A 27,366-nucleotide genomic window follows, 5' to 3' on the forward strand; every position below is an offset into this window, starting at 1 on the left:
TAACTTGAATTATACTAATTTTGAGTAATGGATTACTTCCGCACCTTATAGTCATTTTCCTTTTTCCCTATTAATTGTTCTCTCCCATTCACCTTTACCTGTCACATTTCGTTTCTTGAGAATTAAATTAGATGGACTTTTACCTTTGTTTTGAGATGTATTCTTCTTTATATTAATATGAGAAGAATTATAATTTATAATATTTTTTGCATATTTCTAAATATCTAAATTTTAATTTTAAAAAGAATTAATCTAATTTTATTTTGCTTTAAAAAATAATTAAATTGACTCTAAAATAGTAAAAGTGAATAGTATTTGTTAGTTTTATGTATTATGAAAAAGACTGTACTGGACGGTAAAGATTAAAGACCAAATTCCTTTTCATTTCCCTAAATACCAAATTCCTAAAGAGGTGAAATGGGATACGTGTTAAGGGTGAGATTTGCAGCCTTCTTCGCCGGTGCTGCGGTGGCATCAGCCGGTGGTCTCTACCTTCTCCGCAAAGATTACCAAATTGCCCACCAATCTCTCTCTCAACAGGTTCCTTTATTCTTCAATAATCATTATTTGTAATGAAATGAGCCTCAATAAAGTGATAACGAGGATTTCTATAGTTGATCTGGGATTATAGTGTGATTGATCGACATCATTTTTATTTTCTCTAACAACTGAGGAATTTTGCTCTTTCTCTTCTTAAATTGCATATTTAGTTCACTAACCAAGTTTCAAATTAGTTATTTTTCTTTTGACAAGGTAAGTGATTAGATTAAAAATGTCCAGTGTATTGCATTTGTTGCTAAACCGAAGCCCTGGGGCTTTATGGAAATGATATATTGTGTTTGATTTAATGAAAGAAATTACGGAAACTAAATCTCTGCAAGGGTTTTAAGATATGCTAAATAATTATTTATCAAAAAAAGATATGCTTTATCAAAAAAAGATATGCTAATAATTATTGGCAGAATTGCCAGTTAACATATTAAACTTTTAAGTGCTTTCTGGTTAACCTCTCTAGTGTTTGCAAGACGTACGGGTTCTGAATTTAGTTCTAGCCTAATGTAAGATAGATGGTAGCCTGGAGCATATTGGTCCTAGATGGCTTCAAATTGTAGCTAGAGGAATCTTTGTGAACCAGCACCCTTTTTAGTGACAATACAACAACAACAACAACGAGATACCCAGTGTTATTGCACGAGTGGGGCTGGGGAGCGTAGAGTGTACCCAGACCTTATCCTTACCTTGGGAGGCAGAGAGGTTGTTTCCGATAAGACAAATTTTATATAGCTTGCTGCAAAATGTAGCTTTCATTTTTTAAGTCAGAACGTCATACTTCAACAAAATAGATCACCATGAATGGTACATCATGATTATTATTTGCTATGTTAGACAGTCTGAAATATAGATTATTCCTTTAATAGTTATCTGTTTTGATACTGGTGGCTTGGTTTAATTTTTCAAGTAACACATTAAGTTGGTTTACCGAGGGATGGAGATAGTGGTGCTTCGAGGCAAGTACAAAAAATTGTGATTTGTGAATAGGCCTATTCTTGGATGGTTCAGTAGCATGGTTACAACAGATTTTAGTTAGGATCCTAACAACAACAAACAGGAAATTAAATTAGTCGTTATGGCTGGTTCAGTAGAAGCCTAGAAGGTGTATGATCAGTATGGAGTTGCATCAAGTTATTATGGTGAAGAGTGGTGATGCTGAATAGTGGAAATGCAGAGTTAGCTAGTGGTAATTAGAACTTAAGAGGAAAGAATGACGAGAGCAGGGACCGGACAAAATACAACAACATACCCAGTATAAGCCCACAGGGATAGGACAAATGTGACGTTTATTTACATGTTTATTTTTTTGACAAATGTGACCATTTAATAATTTCCTTTGTCCACTTTCCTTTAGAACCACTAGTGTTGGATTGCATACAGGATACCAAAAAAAAAAAAAAATTGAACAGGTAGTGTACAGATAAATTTTTTATAACATGATTTAGAAGTTTTATGCTTGTTTTCTCAATTTCATCTCCCTTTGCCGCAAAATTAAATGCTACTAGTTCTTAACTTCTTAGCTCGCCTCTTTTTCTTCTTGTTCTCCATTTCTAACACTAGTAGGTCTAGTAAGGATCATTTCAGTGGTCATAAGCATTGTGGAAGTTTAATGCCCAAAATAAGTGCAGAAGTGATGGTAAAAGACGGTAATTTGAACCTAATGTTTGCACATGAAGCAATTTAACTTTAAGAGATGCAAATTAAAGTAAGGATACATATCACTTAACCATTGTTAAGTGTTAAGTCCTTATATAATGGATAATTGTCTTGTATTCATTGATTTGGTGTGAACATCGGGGGCGGGTAAGTTTCTGTGCTTGCAACTAAACTGTAGCTTGACCCTTAAAATCCTGCAATTTGTATCAAATGATTTATTCACCAGTCTCTTGTTTTCTTTAACATTTAATAGAATAAAGATGACATTTTTTTCAGCATCATTTTTGTACCTATGAAATCACCATTCATCATGTTCCATTAGTCTATGAAATGTTGCTGCAAAAAGTGACTGAAGCCCTCTTTTACAGACATTAAGATAAGAATTCTCTCTTTCATGTTCCTTTGTTAAGCCTTATGTAAAGCTTATGTATTGCTGCCAAAAGATGACAGGAGCCATGAAACTGTTTCGAAAATGATATCAGAAATTGGAAAGATGAAAAGATACAATACTACTCCAACAGGCTAAATAAAACTTGGTCATAAATCAATTATGGACTGAAAGAACAATTTCTTCAAGCATATTTCCTCAGCTGGGCTATTTCTCTTATCTACATGCTATTCACTCCTCTTTATTCCAGATGAATGATGTCTATGAATCTCTGAATGGACGCATTTCAGCTTTGGAAAGGCTGAAGGAAGTTGAAAGGCTAAAACAAGTTGATACTGCGAAACATGTGGAAGCTACTGAGTAGATGGTCTAAGAGGTTTCCAATGGATAATTGTCCTATTGAGACATCAAATAGATTCCATAGGTTCTAGTTGCTGCTCTGGTTCCTTTGTGATGTACTTGACTTGTTACGTGAAGTTCAGTTTTTTCTTTTGTTTTTTTCTATATGACGGGTCAAAAGGCACATTTTCCCGAGGCGGTAATGAGAACTTAAGTCAATTTTGACCCTTTAGGTTTCTGAACTTCGGAACTATACTTTTGCCCTTCTTTAATAAGATGAAAGCTTGAACAACTAATTCCACAGCACACAGTTATTTGGATGATCATTATTGGTTAATTCTGGAATAAATTGAATAGCAATTGGCAGTTCTGTTTTGGTCAAATGTTAGATCATTGCTGCTTTTGGGAGTTTTCTCATACATCATCACTTTCATTTTTCAGAAAGTGGAGGTGATAAAATTGTGCCTCTTAATGTATGATGCTTCATTATAGATTGTTTCACTATGAGATGTATCCTGGCTATTGCATGTGTTGAACTGTTGATAAATGTACCATCAGTTGAGGATCCTAGGTTGTTCCTTTTTCTTGGCAACAGCACTGAGGTTGAAGCCATGACTAGTAGTCTTAGAAAGGCCACATTTCATTGGCAAAACTGCAAGTTCAATAGTTGGTGATACTGGCCATCAGGAAACTAACAAATGCACAAAGGCATTAATGTCCCAAAAAACAGGCTTCTGATTTCTGTGGTATAAGTAATGCAACCTACTTGTAAATAAGCAAATTAAAGGAGCTACGACACCTTTTGAATTGGTGGTTTTAGGTTATTTACTGGACTCTAGCTCAATGAAAATGCAAAAAAAGGGAGTATGGAACTTAATCTGCAATGTGTGGTAACTTGGCTTTGTGGGCTGCTTTTCCTCTTATTATGTTAGCTTCTTCGTCCTGGATAATCATATGCAGTAACAAGGAAGGGTCAGTAATAATAAAAGGGACGGTAGTAACCTCAGATTACAGTTGTTTACGCCAAAGAAAGAAAATAAGCTATTTCATGTTTCAATTAACAGGAGGGCAACATTATATGATGTGCAAAAGTTCAGCAGCCAGCATTTGCCCCAACCACTTTGTTGGAAATTAGTCCGGCAATTTGTACTTTCGTTCCCCCACATGCAATTTAAAAGATAACAACATATTGAATGGAGATGCGGGGTATCGATCACCGTACCTCTCGCATGCTAAGCGAGCGCTCTACCATCTGAGCTACATCCCCTGGTTGAGATGCAGAGATACTCTACACAATCTTGTTATCAAAACATAAGAAATTCCTAAGAGACATCCTAAAGATTAGCAAAATCAAAAATCAAATATTGAGTAAATTTGTTAATGCTGGCTATGGGGTTCGAACCCATGCGCACTTATGTGCAGAAGATCTTAAGTCTTCCCCCTTAACCTCTCGGGCAAACCAGCTTGTACAACTGGTGTCTCATAGCATATTATCTCCACCACATTAGAAAACTCTGCTCCAAAAATTCCATGTTATAAGAAGTAAAATGAGATAGTTTCTTCCTTCTCTATATATGATTAGGGAGAGGAATTTTGTTCAAAACTAATACTGTTTGTTACTACTTAGAAAGTGTGCTAGTTGTAATCTAGCAGATACTACTCCCTATCTTATTTAATTGATACGACTAGTGTGCATTCGCGATTGGATTACGAGAATTAAACTATATAAAAGTGGACACACTATAAGATATCTCCACCGAATAATATAATTAATTAGCCAAATGATCACACTTTTTGATTTTATTATTCTACTATTTCTTTGCAACTCATGTATTATTTGCAAGTTATTTTTTAAAAGTACATGAATGAATAAAATATAATTGAGCTTTCTTCTATTTACTTGTGTTCAATTTTTTTATATTAAGTTAGAATATACCTAAAATATACGAGAATATACTTATAATATACATCTATTTAAATTACGGTTGAAAACATACTTGTTAACTTTTCAAATAGTAACTTTATTACATAAAATAGAACAAAAGGAGTAATTATTTTACTGGGACAGGCATATATGTATATATGCTTATATATATATATGGTATATAAGGTCATATATATATAACCCTAACTTATAAATATATATTTAAACATATATATATATATATATATATATATATATGTGTGTGTGTGTGTGTGTGTGTGTGTGTGTGTGTGTGTGTGTGTGTGTTATAAAAATATATTTCAGCCGTATATTCAAACTTAACACTTATACCTATATTTGGATGAAAAATCCCAAATATATATTATATATATATATATATATATATAACTAAATTACCCGATTTCAAAATATATATATATATATATATATATAATATATATACCCAATTCCTTTCCAGACCCGACCCAGCTATTAATTATACATCAAGTAGGTGCTTAATTTCAATGCTCTCTGTAGAGTAAAGATCAGTTAGTATAGAAAGATGGTATTTTTTAGCTCCCTGGGATCTGGAACAGCAAGTTTACTTTTGCAGCTTGAATTTCAAGATTAAGCCTTCTCTGTTTATATAAATAGTGAACTCTGTTTAGTGTCTTCTCTCTTGTTCTCATCTTTTTAGTCTTTAGGTTTTGTTTTTGCTTTCTCTTTTTGGTGTTCACTAGGAGGAAATCGACTGTAATTGTCCGTATATTTTGTGAATTGTTGATGTATAAGTAATTGATTTTAGTCCCAGGTTCCAACTTGGCAATTCAAGTGAATTAGACTGAAATTGGTCTATTATTTTGATAACTATATGTATATATGTATAGTATTACATAAGCATTTTGTTGCTTGCACGGTTTGTGAAGCTTGATGGACTAACCGACTAAATCATTACGTTATGTTTTAGTTTTGGGCTGCGTTTAAAGGCTAGGTCGGGCCGGGTTAGGGAAGGGATTGGGTAATTTTTTTTGAAATCGGATAATTTAAGAGAATTTGGAGTTTTCCATCCAAATAGAGATAAAAGTGTTAAGTTTAAAGACTACAGGGATATATTTGTTCACAATCACTAACGGAGAATAAAATTAACTGATAAAATAAAGTAGAGAGATATATTTAACCCTTTTTCCTTTTAGTTTAGACGAAACAAGTCCTATCAGGTTGAAGCAAGAGAATATTAAGGAGCTATAGTTGGTCTCTGTGTCTTTCTCTAATTTGGCAGAACGTCTGAAAAGCTGCAGAAATCAAGCCGCACAAGTCTGTCTTAATTGTAGCATGGTAGAGTAGCATATGCTTCATCACTTATTTTCTTCTTTTTTTGTCTACTTCAACAAGTATGTCCATAATAAAGTGCCAAAAAATAGTTCTTGTATGTCGATGCGCCTCTACTTTTTCCTGTTGATTCAGGTTTTTTCAGTTGACAAATGAGACAATCAGGCACATGCTCTCATGGTTTCTCGCCTAAAAACGTCTTGTGAAAGAAATTAAAATGAATGTGAAGAGAAATCGGGAAGATTCTTATAGATAGCACAAGGACTGGACATGGTATGGTACATATGGATTATCATATCGAAATCGAATTATTTTATATCATGATTTCGGTGTTAAGGTATTTGGTATTTATTTTTTAAAAGTTTGATATTTGATATTTCTAAAGAAAATACCGAAATATCAAATACCACACCGAATTCATATATATTAATATTATAATACTAACAAATACATAAACTAGTATTAGCACAAAACTAATTGTTTAGATGTTGAAATTCTACCTTTTCTTGATTGAAATGTCTTTTTTGTGTAACTAATTTACGAAGGGGATTGCTTGTACTTTCTTTTGAATATTTTTACATGTGTAACGTTTTAACACGATATAATTGAGACATTTCGTGAACGTGAATAGGCGAAGTCATAATTCTCTATAATATGAGTATATGTAAATTAAAGTCGAACAAACTATGGTAACCGAAGTACCGTGCTGCAAAACCAAAACCGTACTTAAAAATACCGAACCATACCGAATTAATTTGGTATGATAATGGTATAGTATTTTTAGAAACCAAAATTCGAAATTAGCATCTCGAAATTTCAAATACCGTATCATACCTTACCAAGCCCACCCTTAGATAGCACTGTATAGAAGGATGACTACGTTTGACTTTTGGATCAGTTCAAAAATAAGTACTTACAATATTATAATATCAACGTGCAGAAGTTTGTTTAATTTTTCTGATATAATATAGGGATCATTTGGTTACTGCTATTTGACATTATCCCTTATTTAATTGTATTTCTTGTTTATTTCATACTATGATTGTGCGATTGTATTATAACGGATTCAATATGGGATTCGGATACTGGGATTAACAATTCTTAGATTAAAAAGACTTAAAAGACCAAAATATTGTAGATCAACTCTTTCTTTTTTCTTATTTACTTAAAAAATAAATTTATAAACAAAACTTTATCCAACTTAAAATTAAACAATTTTTTCGTTATACCTCATATATTTAGTTAAATACTCGCCTGTGAAAACATGCTATACATTTACATTTTATAATCACGGTAACTTGCATCTAAGAAGTGTGGCCTAGTGATTATTAAAGTGGGCTAAAAATCATGAGATATCATATTCAAATTTTACAAACGCAAAAATATTAGCTGATTCATTTCCATTGTCCAAGTCTTGATGGACAAAATTATTTGATATTTGTGGCGGTGACAAGTATAGTAGGTATACATAAACTGGCTTGGATACCACATGAGTTGCGCATAGCACGGATACCACTATAATTTTGTATTAGGGTGTAAAAGATGGTCCCGAGAGATAGAAACGGTTGAATTGAATACCCATGTGAGAGAGATAAAGTTTTATACTCTATGATAATTGGTAGCAGTAGAATTGGTTTGATCAGTCACATGAATATTTTGAGTAATAGGTGAGGCCAAACTTTTCTAGCCAAACCCTTTGGACTATGTGGATCTTTTTGTTCCAATATCCAAAGTGATGCTTCTATCCTGTCCTCACCTCTATTTTGTAGGGAATTTGCATGTCTACGTTAATTTGGGAACAACACGTGAATGGAAGTCTTATTGAAACATAGTCTTGTGACTTGGTGTGGACGGGAAAATTACAAACAAAAAACGCCAAAAATACGTTCCAATTTTCTTTCTGAGAAAGTCCCAATTTTGTTACTTTCCCACCCCCTTGATTACGCGTCTTAATTTTCTTACTACTTTACTAAATCACGCTTAACTAGTTCTACTAGGCGGTTGATATCAACTAGTTATTACTATTGTTTTTAGAAAGGTATCATGTTCTGAGATTATAAAATATAAACTTCAGCAGAATGTAAAATTGAGGTTTAGGATGGGCAACATGATAGTAGATGGAATATTTCCAATAAACTTTAACTGTTTATTGCAAAAATAAAAGTTAAGATTAGATTAATACACTAAATAACAGAAAACACATTAAGATTCTATTATAGTCAGAAGCAAAAAAGGGGCGCAAAGCTAATGTGAACTATCTTTATATTATACAGGTAAATTATGTTGTCATGTTACTTTTACCTACTGTAGTAGATACCTTGTTTTATTTTCAAGATTACAAATCTAAGTTTTAAGGTGACTTATCTGTAAATTATGTTAAATTGACTTAATAATGTAAAAATTTTGTTACATTATAGTGTATCTAGCTTAAGCTCCCTATGAAACTTGAATGATCCACCAGTTTAAGGTGTTTAGACATGAGGGCGAGTTCTTAGACAAGTTCTTAACTTTTTAAAACATTGGTTTTTAGTAATATGTGAATGTGGTTTTAGTCGCCAAACTACAAGTGAACTAATAAAACGAACTTTTCAGACTAATTTCTACTTGGCTTTGAAAAAAAAAAAGGTCGCATTATTATTATCGCCGTGAATTATGCTATTTCAACATATTCAAAGTCTGCCGAAAAAGAATAGAAATACCAGGTCGCGGCATAACGTCTAATCTCCAATGAAATTGAAGTGTAATGGCGGAAAGAAACCGGATGTTCTGCACGAGATTTAACAGTGTAGTAAGAATAAGTAATCTATTCTTGTCGTGATTGTCTTTATGTCAAACACTCCAAAACAGATAAAGCTTTTGAGTGCTTTCTTGAACCTCCTCCGCTACCCTCGATAACTTTTAGCTCTTTTCATGCAATAAATCCGTCTCATTTGTCGCAGTTGATCCCGTGAATTATACAACATGATATATTTTTTTAATATAATAATATAAAGTTTCTAATAGCTCTGCAACGACCAACGAACTCTCCAACTACTAACTATATAAACAGGCATTCCCTCCAATGTAACTCAAACTTTCGAGCCATACCAACCCCATCGCCCTATTTATCATTTAAGTATTAAAACATTAGTACCAAGGGGAGATGAGAAATGGCCTATGCTATTAAGGCTTCATTTAACATGCTGATTTTATGCTTCACATTCCTCCTCTTACTTAATCTTTCTCATAATTTTGCCTTAGCATTCACCTCTCAAGATTACTCTAATGCTCTTGAGAAATCGATTCTCTTCTTCGAGGGACAGAGGTCTGGAAAATTGCCTACGAATCAACGCCTTAAGTGGAGGGGTGATTCTGGCTTGTCTGATGGTTCCGGTTACCATGTAATCCTCAAATATACTAGTCTGATTACATCACTCCTCCGTCTCATTCTATGTAACACACTTTTTTTAGTTTACCCCAAAGAATGACACATAATTTATACCTGGAAATATTTTAACTTTAAAATTCTCATTTCAACCTTAATGACATGATTTTAAAGCAAACACAAATGTCTTATGATATGTTTTACAGACGGAGGAGTACTAAATACTAACAATTGGCTATTCGCATCTACATTTTCTCACAATATTAACACAATAACTAACTCCTCTCGTGTTTTGTTTTAGGTTGATCTAGTAGGAGGATATTATGATGCAGGGGACAATGTTAAGTTTGGATTGCCAATGGCCTTCACCACAACTCTGCTAGCATGGAGTGTAATTGAATTTGGAAGCTCCATGCACAACCAACTTGACAACGCCAAAGAAGCCCTTCGTTGGAGTACCGATTATCTTCTTAAAGCTGCCACAGCCAGCCCCAACACGTTATACGTGCAAGTAGGAGACCCGACCCAAGATCACAGGTGTTGGGAGAGACCCGAGGACATGGACACACCTCGCAACGTGTACAAAGTGTCCCCTCAAAATCCAGGTTCTGATGTTGCTGCTGAAACTGCTGCTGCATTGGCTGCTGCCTCCATTGTTTTCAAAGATTCTGACCGTTCTTACTCCTCTAAATTATTGCATACTGCACAAGAGGTAATTAAACAAATTTTCCTAAGCACGCGAAATACGTGCATAGAATTTTAAGCACATTTGCAATAGTGCAGGTGTTTGATTTTGCTGACAAGTATAGAGGCACCTATAGCGACAGTCTAAGTTCAGCCGTCTGCCCATTTTACTGCTCTTATTCTGGATACAAGGTAAGGCTATAGTAAATACGTACACACTTATCTCATACTCCTATCGAGGTTAATGTTGACCATAACAACATTATGAAATATTCAGGATGAACTTCTATGGGGAGCATCATGGCTTCATAGAGCTTCACAAGACTCTTCTTATCTTTCTTATATCCAATCAAACGGTCAAACTATGGGTGCTGATGAAGATGACTACTCCTTCAGTTGGGATGACAAGAGACCTGGAACCAAAATTGTCCTCTCAAAGGTTCTTATTTTCCTTCTAGCCTCTGTCCAACTTTCAAATTTTTTAGTAAACTCACTCCTCTCCTACTGATTTCCGCAGGACTTTTTGGAAAAGAGTACTCAAGAATTCCAAGCATACAAAGTTCACTCAGACAATTATATCTGCTCTCTAATTCCAGGCTCACCTAGCTTTCAAGCTCAGTATACCCCAGGTCAGTATAAGAGAAAAGTGTCACATAAATTGGGTCAGTGGGAGTACTAAATTTTGAACCTATAATTTCAAAATTACGAGTTTAGTTTGAACTTTGGATCCGCTATGCACTTAGAGAGCTAGCACTAATCGAAATTACTCAAGTCTTAACATATGAGACAAATGTGTGCAGGGGGGCTTCTGTTCAAAGGAGGTGGAAGCAATCTCCAATACGTGACAGCATCATCGTTTCTCCTATCAACCTATGCCAAATATTTGAGGTCAAATGCAGGAGTTGTGTCATGTGGGAGCTCAAAATTTCCAGCAGAGAAGCTCGTCGAACTTGCAAAGAAACAAGTGGACTACATATTAGGAGATAATCCAGCAAGAATATCATACATGGTTGGTTTCGGACAGAAGTATCCACTTCGTGTGCACCATAGAGGTTCATCTCTACCGTCAGTACATACACATCCTGGTCACATTGGATGCAATGATGGGTTCCAGTCTTTGAACTCGGCCTCGCCTAATCCAAATGTCCTGGTCGGAGCCATCGTGGGTGGTCCTGATAGTAAAGATAACTTTGAAGATGATAGGAACAATTATCAGCAATCAGAGCCTGCTACTTACATTAATGCACCACTAATTGGGGCTCTTGCTTTCCTATCTGCAGAATCCACAGCAAAGTAGTAGTGGATGGAGTCACATATGTTTGGTTGAATATTAGAGTTCAACTATGCTTTATTAACTAAGTCTTGTAGCAGAGGAAGCGGATCAGGGAATCCGTATGGTCCCTCAAGATAATTGTGGCATGAAAGTTGCACTAGATATATTCTAAGTAAGGTGTTTATTTTTCCTTCTATGCATTCAGCATGTAAGCAAGAGATTTCCAGAGGAACTCTTGGTTCCTCTAGGAGTCTAAGACCCTTAAAATGCTTGAAATGAATTTTCAGACATTTGATTAACCTGTTCCACATTGAATAGTGAATACTCAGCAGTCTATCTGAATCCTGGGGACATATTATATTTTGAAAATCGCGGAAAAATAATGGAAAGAAGCAAGCAGTGTTATGTAAAATTGACCCGTGTAATTAAGAATGAGTTTCTTGTAAAATGACAAATGACAGTAACTAAGAGGCAACACACTCGAAATGCACTTTTAATCTCATCTACTCGGTCATTTAGATTTCAATCAAAAGAAAAAAAAAACTATTTCTGTGAAACATCACCTAGATTCAAAATTCACTTATGAATGCTTTAGGTTGCCAACTATAAAGTTCAATTTCGATTGAGGCCTCAAATGTTTTTAGGGGGCTAAAGCCACTGCGCTGGTGGCTTGGGGGTAATGCCGCCCCTGCATGCAATTCTTTGTTTTTTATTGTTTCTCCACCAACCATCAACTGTTAAATTGGTAGTATGTTTTCTGTTTCAGTTCCACTTTCATCTGTTATAGTAGTAACTAGTCAATATGCTCGATTTTATGCAAATGAAAACGCTTATAAACAACATATATTTGGGTAATTGGGTTCCTTCAAAATGTGAACATTAGAAATGATTTAAGTAGTATTAAAGTATATAAAACTCAAATTAAATCAAAGTTACATTAAGGAAAGTTACCTTTTACGAAGGGTAATACTGATTTTTGGCAGTACTTTGAGCTTTTGAGGCCAACATCATCACAATCACCAGCTATCACCTGTTCAACAGAACGAAGAAACTAATTCCTTTATTACATTCCTGGTTTTTCACCGAGATGGAAGTTTGAGCAGTTGATAAAACTCTGGCCCATTTTTGTTAGGCTTAGAATTAGCCATAGACATCGTTCCCTTTCATTCATGGATCAATTCTAAATTTTAATCTTAAAATTTTAGCTCACAGAGGTATTCTTCGCCGGTACAATTGTTAATAAAAGTATCATCATGTTGTACTATGAAGATCTAAACTACTGCATCGAAGAAATCAAAGAGAAAAGAAAGATTAAAACAAATCAACTGTCACATCTCACTTAGCAGTGAATAAAGTAAATCGGTAGGTAAATTAAGAAGGAACCTTGGAAAAAATCCTGTTGAGAGCGCTGCCCCTAAATGGGCCCTGCAACGCGCGATTGGATTTAGTCAAGCTCCAATGCGGACACCGAACACTGAGTTGGAAACCAAAAAAAGGAATTTTGGAATTCGCGGTTGAATCAGGCTACCAAATTAAGACAAGTTAGATGTGAGAATATCAAAAGAAAAATTGAAGCACAAAAAGAGAGAAAAGAGGAGAAGGAACCTTTGAATTCGTCGTCGGCTCAGGCAATCAAATAAAGAGGAGAAGTTAAATGACATTATCAAGAGAAAAATTGAAGCACAATATAAAAAGAAAAAGAAAAAGAGAAGAATAATCTTGACATGCCCAGTAGAAGAAATCATATTTTTTTGCATAATTATGCAGGGAATACCATAAGTACTTAGTCATATATTGCTCCCACCCCCTCCTCCTTCAGCCTTTCGGCCTTTCCTTTTTAATACTCATACTGTCTTAGCTCAAAAGGTTGTTTTTTTAAGGCTCAACACATGAAGTCTTTTTTTGTTTTAAGCATTTCCAGTTTTTCCTTTAAAACTTTTCATGATTATATAATCCAAGAAACAAACTAAAATCTCTCACAAATTAATTTTTCAGAAATTACATAGTAGAATTCAGACTATGTACTGTCAATGATCTAAAGGTTCAACAAAAGTCCTGAATAGAAGAACATAGACCTTATCAATTGAGAAGTACAAGAAAACTTCTTCAGTATCAAACAGTTCAAGAACTTGCTTCTTCTCTCTGCCTCTTCATCCGCTTTGTCCATCGCCATTCAAGCCCATTTCAGCGATCGCCATTCACTCCCATTTCAGCATTTGAAGATAAATATTCAAGAAGTTCCATACAAAACTTTCCTACTCTCTACTTTCTCCAACAAAGTTATGAACCTCACCTTTTACAGTCTCACCTCCTGCCTGTTGAAGGAATAAAACATTACATGGAATTGTATTCACAATAACTAAAGTTGTACTTAAACACAAGATATATTCGTCTACATTACTGAACTCCATAAATCATCAGATAATTAGAGATGTTTTACAAACAAGGATGAAGAAATCTATGAACTACATTACTGAACTGCATCAGCAATTTTTTTTTTGTTTTGAAAAAAATAAAAATAAAAAATGAAGAAATCCATGAACGGGAAAAGAGCGAAATTCTAGTTTTTGGTTTAGTTTCTTGATAATCCACATGGAAAGAGCCAAAGTATTTGTCACGGTTACAAAGATAGTGAAATGAAGTACTGATCTTTATTGACATAAAGAAGCTGATTAAAATTGAAATAAAGGGACAAAAACAACAACTCATCATTGACAAATTTATTGATTTCGAAGATGTAGGGAAAACATGGGGGAGGAGAATGATACCTCAATTTTTCTTGTTTTACAGTCAAGCCTGATGAAATCTCTCTCCATTTCTCGACGACACCAACTTCAGATATATCTAATTGACAGTCATTTAAGGACACTCTTTGATTTTTTGAGAAAAAAGGAATTAGTTACAACTTCTTTAAACCAGAAGAAATTAGGAGACGCCTCCACAATGAATAATAGCCTTATTGAGGAGGAGCTTTACTTACCTCTTAGTTAGATTAATTATAGAGCATTGAAAACTATCAGGATTAAACCACAAACTGATGTTAATTCGGTGTGCAGGTCACAAAGAATCCAGGGTACAAATCCATCAGTACTGGTAGAGTCAAATACTCCAACAACATTAGAAACTGCCCGTCATTCTGTGCATTAAGCAATGATAGAAACAAACAACTAAATATGATATAATCTTCTCCTCATAAAAGCGACTTTTCATTGTGGAGGCGTCTCCTAGAATTCTGTTGGGGAGGCATCTCGTAGGATTCAGAAATGGCAGGCATCATGGAGCAACAACCAGGGAAATGATGCAACTTTCTTTGGTTTTTTGTATTTTATTTAAGTAAGATAAAAGGAAAAAATAGGGAAAATTGCAAAAAAAAAAAAAGAGAAAGGAGATAAATCTAATTGCTGGTCATTGGAAGGTGCCAGATCAGGTTTTCCCCCTTTGTTTATATAAAATATATAGTTTTTTAAGGTCTTAAGATAGTTCCAAGGGAAAGACCTAAGGTTCGACCGAAGAGCTTCAGAGAACAATGGAGGAGAAGTTCAAAATTTTTTTGTATACTTACCCTCCATTCAAATCTTCATATCAAAATTTTGTTCTTCATAAATCTGTCGTGTGAAATAAATTGTAATAATGCTAACTTTCACCTTGGACGGATCCAAAATAGACAGCTAAAGTGAAGATACAAACATATTACAAATGCACAAAGGTAATAAAACTTGAATGCAATCTTTCGTTAAAGTGAATAACTTTATCTGGTGGTGAAGAGCATTTCAGCAAAACACTACAAAAGAAAGAAAAAGACTCCATTTCGAGAAACTACACTTCTTGAAGGTTGTTCTGTTCTGCAACTTCTCTGCTCATGGGAAACATTTTTTTAATGTAATTCTCTTCAGTAGATCAACTAACAACATTTTAAGAATATGCAGAACTGAACTATAAAGCCAAATTAGAGAACCCAACAGACCAAGAAAGCTATAATGGTCACTATTTTAACATTAAACAATTACTACAATACTTTTTAAGAAAAAATAAAAGCAATTCTTTGCAACGAAGGAAAACAAATCATTTTGTAGAGCCAAATAAATTATCAAGAGCAGAACCTTATAAATCCCAATATAAAAACAATGATACTCGAAAGCAATGGCAATATCTTTTTCAAATATCTCAAAGGCCTTATCAATAATCTCAGAAGGCAAATTATTTTCTAGCTCCTTTACCACAGTCCTCTACCTTTACTTCCACCGCTACAGATACATCATAAAACAAAAGAAAAGCCACCAGCTTTCGTCACAAAGGTTATAACTACGCACAAACAAAAACTAATGAAATTTAGACATTTCATGAGCAACCATTATTGCGAGTAATGGAACTATTGACTCATCCTATTTAAGGTTAGCATTTAATGGCATCACAATCGGATGAGTTAGAAAAGGCGAGCCAGGATTCTCCTCAACTGCCAGCCAGAAAGAATAAAAACTAACTGAACTCATATGCAGCTCTTCTTCAACATTCTACATCAAAGAAAGAATAGAAACTTTGTAGCAGGATGTTGGTATTTACACGGATAGTTGAAAATAATTTAAAAGACAGCAAAAAAGCACATAATTTATCTACTTTTGAGTCTCAAATTTGTATATACAAACAACATATCAACGGGAAAAAATATAACTTTTATTAATCAAATTTACTGCACTTGCAAAGAAAGTTTAAATCACTACTGTCAAAAGTAAGCAGCGCAAAAGTTTAAAACAGCCAAGAAGGGTTATTTCTTATGAGTCTCCTAAATAATTAACATGATAAGATAACTACTTGACAGTGCAGTTATGGGAGGCGATACATACAGCATGTGGTGGTGGATTGGTGATCTTTATACAATCCAAACAATAAAAGTCAAATGAAATAGAAGCAGATGTTGATACAAAAAGTTAACTTAGAGAAAAAGGGGGAAGGAAGACATTACCAAGTAATAAATTGTTTCTCCTCGACTTTGTGATCAGCCAAACGACTAAAAGCTTGAAATTTCGGTAACGGAATGCACATTCCAGAATCGTTTTCCCTATTTAAGAGACCAAAAAGTGAAGAATATCAGATTACAGAAGGAATATTTTTTGATGATTTTAGAAAAAGGGAAAAGTAGCTGCCCTTTTGTAATCTTGTGCTGCAATTTTGGCAGTGGCCTTGATGAATCTCAGCGGTCCATACAAAGGAAAGGGATTTTTTTATATTACATGGAAGAGAGAACAGACTTCGGTGTCAGCAATTGGCGTCGTCAATGAACAAACAAGAAACTGTTTGGTATAACTATAAATTGAAGGGTTACGACTTACTAGTTACAAGTATTTTCTTTTGAATGTTTTTTGTCATTAAAGGGAGAAAAAAAAAAATATAGGGGAAAACCTCAAAAATTGGAGAAAAAAGATAAATGCTTTTACTGCACAATGACGCGTGCCACGTCACCGGGCCAATGGCATGTAATTATATATAGATTATTCGGGGGGTTATAGGAATAAGATTTGTGGGAGTAATGGAAATAAAGACTAGAAATTTTTTACACCAAAGAATATGAATGAATGGAGGAGTAATAATTGATATAATTTTTCTTGTACAATAGAAAATAGAGAAGTAGGAAAAACTGTCAATTTTTTGAAAAAAAAAAATTATCAACTATCTTCTTGATTTCTTAAAGTGTTGTAGTTTGAATAAAATTTATGTCCCTTTTTATATAAATAATAATGTCTTTATCTAATATATATATTTAATATACGTGTACTTCGATCGGGTTTTTTAGTATTTTTCGAGATTAGTCCTTACATAAAAAAGAACGTAAAACAGAAAAATACAACAAAAAGAATCACACCACTTGTCCGTTTCTATATAAATACCCTTAGAAAAAACCGTTTGATTAGTAGTTAGCAGACTTCTAACAAAGACATAAGTTACTCTCGTCGACCAAATGAAATTACATACTTTACGACAATCAGAAATTTTTTTCGAGCTCTTGTAGACATTCACTACCACAAGCCGATCACCATTCAAGAACTTTTTTCTTCCTCAAGCCAAAATAAAACATGAATATGATACTGTAGTAAATATAACAACATTACTACTTCAAATATGAAATAAGTCCAACAAAGTATGAAGTTACTATTTTGAACCAAAAGAAATTACACACTTTCAAAGGAATAAAAATTTACTGGGCATTTTTTGGGATAATCTCAGGTTCTTTCTGAAAAATCATTCCTCAAACTGTTAAAATTTATCATCGTAGCTACCTGTAATTGCCAATTAAAAATGTTGCAGAACTGTATATTAGGATGCCTTTATATATGTGACCAAGATGAGACCATATTATGACTTTTCATTATCTTCTTTTACAATTATTCTTATTACGGTCATAACTCTTCATGGCACTACAATCCCCCATTATCTTCATTATAAATATAAATAAATACACTTAACAGGGACTTAATTAAGAAAAGAGGGGAAAATATATTAGAGGTTTCTCAGCAAAATGATGAGTGAAAAGCCAAAAAAGGAGAAAAAAAGATAAATAGGATCCTTAGTCAAAAAGAGGTGTTACATCACTCTTCTTTTGCCTAACTTTATACTATATAAAAATATAAATATAGATTTTAAGGTGACTTATCTGTAAATTATCTTTAAATGACTTAATAATGTAAAATTTTTGTTACATTATAGCGTATCTAGCTTAAGCTCCCTATGAAAGTTGAATAATCCACCAGTTTAAGGTGTTTATATATGAGTACTTTGAGGGCGAGGTCTTAAACAAGTTTCAACCTTTTAAAACATTGATTCTGAGTGTGATTTGTGAATGTGGTTTTAGTCACCAAAACTACAAGCGGACTAACCTTTTTATACTGTAAATTTCTACTTCGTCAAGTCATATTGCCGTGAATTATGCTAATAAAATCGTCTTATTTGTAGCAGTGGATCCCGTGAATTATGTTGACTCTTACCACTTATTTTAAAAATTAAAAAAAAAAAAAAGTTTCTAATAAGCTCTGCAACGACCAACGAACTCCTCAACTGCCAACTCATAAACAGGTTACTTCCCTCCAATATAACTCAAAAACTTTCGAGCCATAGCAGCCCCTTCACTTCATTTATCATTAAAGTATTAAAACATTAGTACTAAGAGGAGCTGAGAAATGGCCTATGCTATTAAGGCTTCATTTAACATGCTAATTTTATGCTTCACAATCTTCCTCTTACTTAATTTTTCTCATGATTTTGCCTTTACCTTCACTTCTCAAGATTACTCTGATGCTCTTGAGAAATCAATTCTCTTTTTCGAGGGACAGAGGTCTGGAAAATTGGCTGCGAATCAACGCCTTACATAGAGGGGTGATTCTGGCTTGTCCGATGGTTCCGGTTACCATGTAATCCTCAAATATACTAGCATGATTACATTTTTCCTCTGTCTCATTTTATGTGACACGCTTTTTTAGTTTGCCCCAAAAATGACACATAATTTAAAAGTACTTAAAAGTTTCTAACTTAAATATTCTCATTTTAAACTTAATGACATGATTTTAAAGCTAACACAAATGTCTTATGACACGTTTTACAAACGGAGAAGTACTAATTAGTACTAACAATTGGCTATTAGCATCTACATTTTCTCATAATTTAAACACAATGACTAACTCCCTCTCTTTTTTTGATTTAAATAGGTTGATCTAGTAGGAGGATATTATGATGCAGGGGACAATGTTAAGTTTGGATTGCCAATGGCCTTCACCACAACTCTACTAGCATGGAGTGTAATCGAATTTAGAAGCTCCATGCACAACCAACTTGACAACGCCAAAGAAGCCCTTCGTTGGAGTACCGATTATCTTCTTAAGGCGGCCACAGCCAGCCCTAACGCGTTATACGTGCAAGTAGGAGACGCTAACCAAGATCACAGATTTTGGGAGAGACCCGAGGACTTGGACACGCCTTGCAACGTGTACAAAGTGTCCCCTCAAAATCCAGGTTCTGATGTTGCTGCTGAGACTGCTGCTGCTATGGCTGCTGCCTCTATTGTTTTCAAGGATTCTGACCCTTCTTATTCCTCTAAATTATTGCATACTGCACAAGAGGTAATTACACAAATTTTCCTAATCACATGATTTGCGTGCATAGAATTTTAAGCACATCTGCAATATTGCAGGTGTTTGATTTTGCAGACAAGTATAAAGGTTCCTATAATGACAGTCTCGGTTCAGCGGTCTGCCCATTTTACTGCTCTTATTCTGGAGACAATGTAAGACGGAACGTTCCTTAATATTATAGTAAAACGTACATACTTATTCGTCGATCCTCTTATTGAGGTTAATTTTCATCATAACTGCATTATGGAAAATTCTGCAGGATGAACTTCTATGGGGAGCATCATGGCTTCATAGAGCTTCACAAGACACTTCTTATCTTTCTTATATCCAATCAAATGGTCAAACTATGGGTGCTAATGAAGATGAAGACCTGGAACCAAAATTGTCCTCTCAAAGGTTCTTTCTTTTCCTTCTACTCTTAGTTTAACTTCAAATATTTAGCCATAAACTCACCAGTCTTCCTCTTCCCCCTGGTTTACACAGGACTTTTTGGAAGAGAGTACTCAAGAACTCCAAGCATACAAAGTTCACTCAGACAACTATATCTGCTCTCTGATTCCTGGCTCGTCTAGCTTTCAAGCTTAGTATACCCCAGGTCAGTAGAAGCGAAAACAACAACAACATACCCAGTATAATCCCACCGTGTGGGTTCCAAGGAGGGTAAAGTATACGCAAACTTTACCCCTACCTTGTAACAGGTAGTGAGGTTGTTCCTGATAGACAAAAATGCCCAAAGCATCCCGCGTTAGCAAGGTCGGGGAAGGGCCGCACCCCAAGGGATGTGATGTAGACAGCCTAACCTAATGCAAGCATTAGCGGCTGCTTCCACGGCTCGAACCGATGAATCATAGGTCAAACAAAGACAACTTTACAATAGAGGCGAAAAGTGTCACATAAATTCGGACAGTTGGAATATTAAATTTTGAATCTATAATTTCAAAATTACAGAGCTAGCACTTATTGAAATTACTCAAGTCTGATGTATAAAACAAATGTGTGCAGGGGGGCTTTTATTCAAAGGAAATGGAAGCACTCTCCAATACGTGACAGCATCATCATTTCTCCTATTAACCTATGTCAAATACTTGAGGTCAAATGGAGGAGTTGTGTCATGTGGGAGTTCAATATTTCCAGCAGAGAAGCTCGTAGAGCTTGCAAAGAAACAAGTGGACTACATATTAGGAGATAATCCAGCAGGAATATCGTACATGGTTGGTTTCGGACAAAAGTATCCACTTCGTGTGCACCATAGAGGTTCATCTCTACCATCAGTGCATACACATCCTGGTCATATTGGCTGCAATGATGGGTTCCAGTCTTTGAATTTGGGCTCGCCTAATCCAAATCCTTGTCGGAGCCATCGTGGGTGGTCCTGATAGTAAAGATAACTTCGATGATGACGGGAATAATTATCAGCAATCGGAGCCTGCTACGTACATTAATGCACCACTAGTTGGGGTTCTTGCTTTCTTATCTGCAGAATCCACAGCAAAGCAGTAGTGGATGGAGTCAGATATATTTGCTTGAATATTAGAGTTCAGCCATGCTCTATTAATTAAGTCTTGTAGCAGAGAAAGAGGATCAGGAAATCGGTATGGTCCCATGGTAGCTCAAGATAATTGTGACATGAAAGTTACACTAGATATATTCTAGTTAAGGTGTTTATTTTTCCTTCTATGCATTCAGCATGTAAGCAAGAGAAGGATTCTAAGACCTTAAAATGCTTGAAATGAATGTTTAGACATTTGACTAACTTGTTCCACAATGAATGGTGAATACTCAGCAGTCTACCTTAAACCCGTTCAGACACCGTTTTGATTAACCGGTTAAATTAAAAAAAAAAAAATAAACTTAGAGTGACCGTGGGCAACGTCCATTTGCAAAAGTGGATGCTAAACGGTCACTTAATTTTTGGCCCCCAAACCCCCCAAACTTTTTTTTTAACACTTTAACCCATCCCTCACCCCTATATAAACCCTTCTTCATTTTCATTTTAATTCACACCAATTCACTCTTTCTTTCTCTCAAATCTCAATCTCTCAATTATAGTTACTTTGAATAATTAGTCACTTTACATTTCTCTCAAATAAATATTACAAAGTCTTATTATAATTTCAATTATTAATTTTGCAATTATAATATTGTTGGTGGAGTTCGCAAGTAGCTTTGGATTTGCAATTCTAGCCGCCTTCACTTTGTTGGTTGCAATTTGGACGTTCCAACTCTATCTTTATTTTTCGCAATTTAATTCTAGCAATTTATTTTTATTTAATTCTAGCAATTTAATTTGTTGTGATTTATTTGATTGTGATTTAAATTAATTCTATTTAATAATGTCAAAGAAATTAACGAAATGGTTCAAAATTGGTGATTTTATTATTCTACTATTTCTATGCTCATATATTATTTGCAAGTTAAAAAAACTACAAGCAAGAATGAATAAAATATATCTATAACTTGTGTTCATATTTTTACTTTTATAAAGTTAGGAATATTAAAATATATAAGAATATACTTAAATTAAAAACTAGAAAGTTATATACTTGAAAAATAACTAAAATATACTAAGAATATACATTATAATATATAGTATATATATAACTTAAACATATATATATATATAAATAGAATTAATATATATATATACTATATATTAATATATATATAAATATATATAGTATATATATATATATATAAGTTATGTATATACTATATATTCTTAGTATATTTTAGTTATTTTAGTTTTATATATATATATATATATATATATAAGTTATAAGTATATATAGTATATAACTTAAACATATCTATATATATATATATATATTAAGAGTATACCGATACATATATTGATATATATATAAGTATATTCTTACAATATTTTAGGTATATATATATATATATATATATATATATGTATACGTATATACGAATTTATAAACTTAGAAAACAATTAAGCTATAAATAACATAAGTTATAATATATAAGTTATACGTATATATAGTATACTTAAAGTATATATATATATATATATATAACCTAGGTATATTGATATATATACGTATATTCTTACTATATTTTAGGTATATGTAGTATATAGTGTTAACTTAAGCATATAAATTAATATATATATGTATACACGTATATTCCGTAAATGAAGCATTTCAGTAAATATTTAAACTTTACTTATAAACTTGTAACATATGTAAATATACCTACAATATACTAATAAATACTATAATATATATATATAATACAAAAAACAAAAAAAGGTTTTGGAGCATTTTAATTTGAGGTTTCAGTCTAAACCTGGCGGTTCCGTTTTTTAAGGTTCCCTAACCGGTTACTGGTCCGGTTCCGTTAAACCGGTTACGGGCATAGTTTGAATCCAGGGGACGTATTGTATTTTGAAAATCGCTGAAAGAAGCAAGCAGTGTTATGTATAATTGACCCATGTACTTAAGAACGAGTTTCTTGTAGAATGACAAATGACGGTAATTAAGAGGCAAACACACTCGAAATGCACTTTTAATCTGATCTACTCGGTCATTTAGATTTCAACCAAAAGAGAAAAAGAAAAATAAAAAAAAATTTCTGTGAAACATCACCTAGCCTAAAATTTAACTTATAAATGCTTTAGGTTGCCAACTATAAAGTTCAATTTGGATTGAGGCCCCAAATGTTTTTGGGGGCTAAAGCCACTGCGCTAGTGGCTTGGAGGTAATGCCGCCCTCGCGTGCAATTCTTTGTTTTTTAATGTTTCTCCACCAACCACCCCAACTAAACTAACGTTTTCAAGAACAGAATTGGTATGTCTGTGAATCAACTGTTAAATTGGTAGTATGTTTTCTTGTTCAGTTCCACATTCATCTGTTTTGTGTGTTAGGACTTGTTCCTGTATGATGCTATGTATGCAACTCCACTTTTGTAGGGCGCATGAACAGAAGTTCGCGTATATAAATCAATCTTATCCTTGTAACCTTGTTACAGTACCCCTTCAATTAGTTTAACTGTTAAATCAACACCAAAGTTTTCAACACCACTAGATTATGCCATTTTAAACTCAATGGACAATGATTTGTGATTTGTTTGTACTAAATGTAGTTTGATGTGTGCCTCTACAAGGGTAGACTATGGAAATTAGATGATAACCACTTGATATTATTTGTTAATTCATCCATCGCTTTCCTGTGACAAGGCTCTGATGGAGTAATCTGCTTGCTGATCTACACATTACTTCAAATGTAATCTAAAATACAAGTGAAATAGCAAACTACTGGGCTGTTATGTATGTTATACACAAACAACGAACATGACCTCTTATTTGGGCTGGTTGGTTACACATTTTGTTGTTTTAGTTTTGTGGATAAGAACATTGAAATGGTCTATGGAGCATATCCACTGTAGAGACCTTTCGGTGGTAATTAAAAAGTGAGTGTGATATGATAAGGGGGCCAATCCTCTTTGTTATTTATAGCCTTGTTCATTTCTCCATTTTTGTCCAGTTCATTCTGTCATTATGAAATTAAGTTAAAAATACTACATAAAATACACCACATTGAGTTTCATTTCCCTGCTAATACTTGATCATAGATATCATTATGGGTACATTTTTGTGTATAAAACTTTAGTATATAGAAAGAAAAGGCATAATTTGTACCTTGCAGTATTCACTTTTTTCTTCAATCTAATTATCTAATTAGCACCAATTATTGCTACTGTTGTAGTTAGCTTTTAGTGGTCCAATAATCCAACTCCATCATGTGCATTATATCATGATCAGTGTCCCTTTTGGACTATATTCTCCATTGCCTCTTCACAAAGTTGCTGTGTTTTGGACAAGTATTCTTGCAGAACACATCACTACGGCCCAGCACGTGCTAAGAAGTTTATTGCCCAAGTATTGCTAATTGAACCAAGTGCTAAATCACACTAATGAAGGAAGACGACACAGTTTAGAGGAAACATAAAGGGAGACCATCCATGTGGAACAATTTTACAATCATAAGACAACAACTATTTGGACCCCTCACTCAAATTCTCTCTCACTCAATATAACCATATGACTTACCTTTTTCTTGCTAAAAGCTTTATAGGACAGAGCATACTTAGTTGGATTAGATAATATTACCCTACATTGGGGTGTCGTATGTTTGTCGACGATGGTCAGTTAAACATCCTTTCTGAAAAACGTATGATGGGTCTATATGTCAAATATTACTTTTTATTCATATAGATTAAATTTTGATCATCCTCAACGAAATCATGACTTTGCGGCTGCCCTGCATGCCCACTTGACCAAGATAAAATTGCTCTTGCATCCATCTTGCACTACATCATTATTTCTAGTGCACCTAAGAATCAAAAGTATGGTATTATAGCTTTTATAATAGTACTTTCTTTTAAACTGGTTGTATTATGTAATACTAACGCAATTACAGTTTAGAAGCATATGTGAATGAAAGATTTTTAATTGATGGAACATGATTGCAAATCACGTAAATCATTGCTTTAATAGTGTCGTCAAAGCGAAGCATCCTATGGTTCTTGGGATATGCAGTCTTTTTTACTCTGATTTCTAATTAAGAAACATCAGAACTTGTTACAACCAAATTCCATGTCACAAGCTATGTAAATGAAATATCTAAATGATTTCAATTTTAATATTTTAAAGAAAATATACAATCAAAGAGATTGATGTAGATGGAGGAGGTGGAGGGAGACTAACTGATAAAGTTTTGGGCACCTCTATTAAGTGGGCATTAAAGAGAAGAGGTACATGTGAGGTTGAACATCCTTTTTCCACCTTTAACAATTTTCAGTAGCTGGAAGGACAAGAAGATAGAACATCATGGCCCTACTCCAATTTTCTTAAAAGGTAGCAATAAAGAAAAAGCAAGAAAGTTAGCCCAATGGATTAGAAAAGCAAGCACTGCACAGCAGCAAAGTTGATATAGAAAAGCAAGAAAAACTCCCCACCTTCTCCTAAAGGTCTTTAAAAAAAAAACACTCCCAATTGATATAGAGGACGATGATGGTCCGAAGCCAAGAAATTCCCAGAAATAAGTCTATTGGTATCTCAGTTGATCACATCATCCCTACTTCTAATCCAACCTGGAAACTGTACGAGAACCCCTTCTATAATTCACAAAATCAGCAACAAAACCCCACTCACAATCCTCTCCAAAATCATCCCAACAATAAGCAAATTCATCGCCTAAATCTTCCGATATCTGCCAGAAAAATTGCAGCATCCTTTTGGGATCTTACCTTTATAAGGCCCTTTATGGACTCTGAGCTCGAAATGGCTCGAGCCCAAGTAGCCGAATTGAAGGCCAAGGTGGATCATGAACGCAAGGCACGTAAGAAGTTGGAGTCGGTGAATAAGAAACTTGCCAAAGAGCTATCTGAAGAGAGAAAAGGGAGAGAAGCGTTGGAGAAAGTCTGCGAAGAACTTGCTAATCATATATCGTCGGATAAAGCAGAGATCAATCGGTTAAGGAAAGAAATGGAAGAGGAGAGGAAAATGCTGAGGGTAGCTGAAGTTATGAGGGAGGAAAGAGTTCAAATGAAGCTCATAGAGGCTAAATATTTATTGGAAGACAAGTTGTTGGAATTGGAATCAACAAAAAAACTATTAGAAGTAGAGCAATCCAATGCCGAAACTGAAGCCAAGATTCAAGAAAACATCAGCCATAACATGTCATCAGCTGCATGTGATCAAGAAATCGAGACTAGGTGTGAAATTGCTAACAAGTCAAACGAGGGAGATAGTGCTTCTATTCAATACCGAGTGACAATTCATAGAAGAAACAATTCACCTGAGCCTGAAAATCCACACATCAAACGAGGGATCAAAGGATTTGTCGAATTTCCAAAGGTTGTCAGAGCAATTAGTTCAAAAAGCAGACATTGGGGTACAAAGTTGGAGTGCCAAAAGGCTCAGCTTAGAATACTACTAAAACAAAAGTGTCCTATCCGATCCAACAGTCTTTTAACAAGCTGATAGCCATAAAGATTGTAGCTTTGGAGTGTGTTATCCAATTTAATGGTCTTGTAACAAGCTAATAGCATAAAGTTTGTAACTTTGGTGTGCCAATTGATTTTTTCTTGAAGCCTTGATTGAATTTTCTGTTAGGCCTAGAGAATCTATTTCGTTTTCGTGATACTATGAGTTTTTGTGAATTGTGATATTGTAAATGTATAATTCTCTGGATTATGATCTAGTTCACTTGAAAGGTGTTGCGTTTTAATTCACTTGGAAGTTGTATGATTATGGTTGTACAGAAAGGATTGATGAAAATCCGAGTTTGTATCATACTATCATTATTGGAGCAGGCTAAAGACTCATACACATTATTTAAACATTCATCTTACAACTGAATGTCCTGAAAATGGCTCATAACTTACTTGGATCTTTTGTGAAAAAAAAATCTCCGATGTCATCAGGGGCGGACTGTCATGGTGGGGTGGGGTGGGGGGCACATGATCTGTTGTGGGTCAGTTGGTAAGCATGCCCCTTAGCTCCTTGTGCATAAGCGCGCGACCCAAGTTCGAGTCTAGACTACAACATTTTTTAAAAAAAAAAAATGGGAACAAAAGGTATTGCTGGCAGGTTTCGAACAAGGAAACTAACATGTATAACTTGACACCAAACCACCAGGCAAGCGAGCGAGTTCTAAACAATTATGTCATTTCATTTATATATTTTTTACATCGGTTCTATGGATGTTTAATAAA

At 34.3% G+C, this 27,366-nt stretch overlaps 4 protein-coding genes, 1 non-coding gene and 1 pseudogene across 11 annotated transcripts; 4 read left to right on the top strand and 2 right to left on the bottom strand.

Annotated features, from left to right (window-relative positions):
* Positions 1 to 412: 412 nt before the first annotated feature.
* LOC132030715 (uncharacterized) lies at positions 413 to 3,231 on the top strand. Its single transcript, XM_059420448.1, has 2 exons — positions 413 to 540; positions 2,847 to 3,231. The coding sequence occupies exons 1-2, from the start codon at positions 418 to 420 to the stop codon at positions 2,958 to 2,960; spliced, it is 237 nt and encodes a 78-aa protein (XP_059276431.1). The 5' UTR covers positions 413 to 417; the 3' UTR covers positions 2,961 to 3,231.
* A 1,085-nt stretch (positions 3,232 to 4,316) lies between these two features.
* On the bottom strand, positions 4,317 to 4,399 carry TRNAL-UAA (transfer RNA leucine (anticodon UAA)). Its single transcript has one exon. It is a non-coding gene; the product is annotated as a tRNA-Leu (tRNA).
* Positions 4,400 to 9,224: 4,825 nt separating this feature from the next.
* LOC132030716 (endoglucanase 1-like) lies at positions 9,225 to 11,808 on the top strand. The gene is made up of 6 exons (XM_059420449.1): positions 9,225 to 9,568; positions 9,854 to 10,264; positions 10,336 to 10,428; positions 10,514 to 10,675; positions 10,754 to 10,865; positions 11,037 to 11,808. Exons 1-6 carry the CDS (start codon positions 9,338 to 9,340, stop codon positions 11,531 to 11,533), a joined length of 1,506 nt encoding a protein of 501 aa, XP_059276432.1. The 5' UTR covers positions 9,225 to 9,337; the 3' UTR covers positions 11,534 to 11,808.
* On the bottom strand, positions 11,379 to 16,004 carry LOC132030718 (uncharacterized). 7 transcript variants are annotated; one of them, XR_009408076.1, is made up of 5 exons: positions 14,278 to 16,000; positions 13,115 to 13,824; positions 12,893 to 13,033; positions 12,461 to 12,539; positions 11,379 to 11,510 (listed from the first exon to the last, which is right to left on the bottom strand). XR_009408076.1 is itself a non-coding variant. In XM_059420452.1 (5 exons), the coding sequence occupies exons 2-5, from the start codon at positions 14,323 to 14,325 to the stop codon at positions 11,470 to 11,472; spliced, it is 309 nt and encodes a 102-aa protein (XP_059276435.1). In that variant the 5' UTR covers positions 14,326 to 14,377; positions 14,486 to 16,003; the 3' UTR covers positions 11,379 to 11,469. The 7 variants fall into 7 exon arrangements, 3 of the variants coding, with proteins under 3 accessions (XP_059276435.1, XP_059276434.1, XP_059276436.1); XR_009408078.1 differs by having other exon boundaries at positions 12,893 to 13,824; positions 14,278 to 14,353; positions 14,490 to 15,728; XR_009408077.1 differs by having other exon boundaries at positions 13,585 to 13,824; positions 14,278 to 14,856.
* A 2,293-nt stretch (positions 16,005 to 18,297) lies between these two features.
* On the top strand, positions 18,298 to 21,126 carry LOC132030717 (endoglucanase 1-like; annotated as a pseudogene).
* A 4,272-nt stretch (positions 21,127 to 25,398) lies between these two features.
* LOC132030719 (protein BRANCHLESS TRICHOME) lies at positions 25,399 to 26,963 on the top strand. Its single transcript, XM_059420454.1, has one exon. The coding sequence runs from the start codon at positions 25,658 to 25,660 to the stop codon at positions 26,630 to 26,632; it is 975 nt and encodes a 324-aa protein (XP_059276437.1). The 5' UTR covers positions 25,399 to 25,657; the 3' UTR covers positions 26,633 to 26,963.
* The last annotated feature ends 403 nt before the right edge of the window (positions 26,964 to 27,366 follow it).

This window comes from Lycium ferocissimum, chromosome 9 (assembly GCF_029784015.1).
Source record: "Lycium ferocissimum isolate CSIRO_LF1 chromosome 9, AGI_CSIRO_Lferr_CH_V1, whole genome shotgun sequence".
In the NCBI taxonomy this organism is placed as follows: Eukaryota; Viridiplantae; Streptophyta; class Magnoliopsida; order Solanales; family Solanaceae; genus Lycium; species Lycium ferocissimum.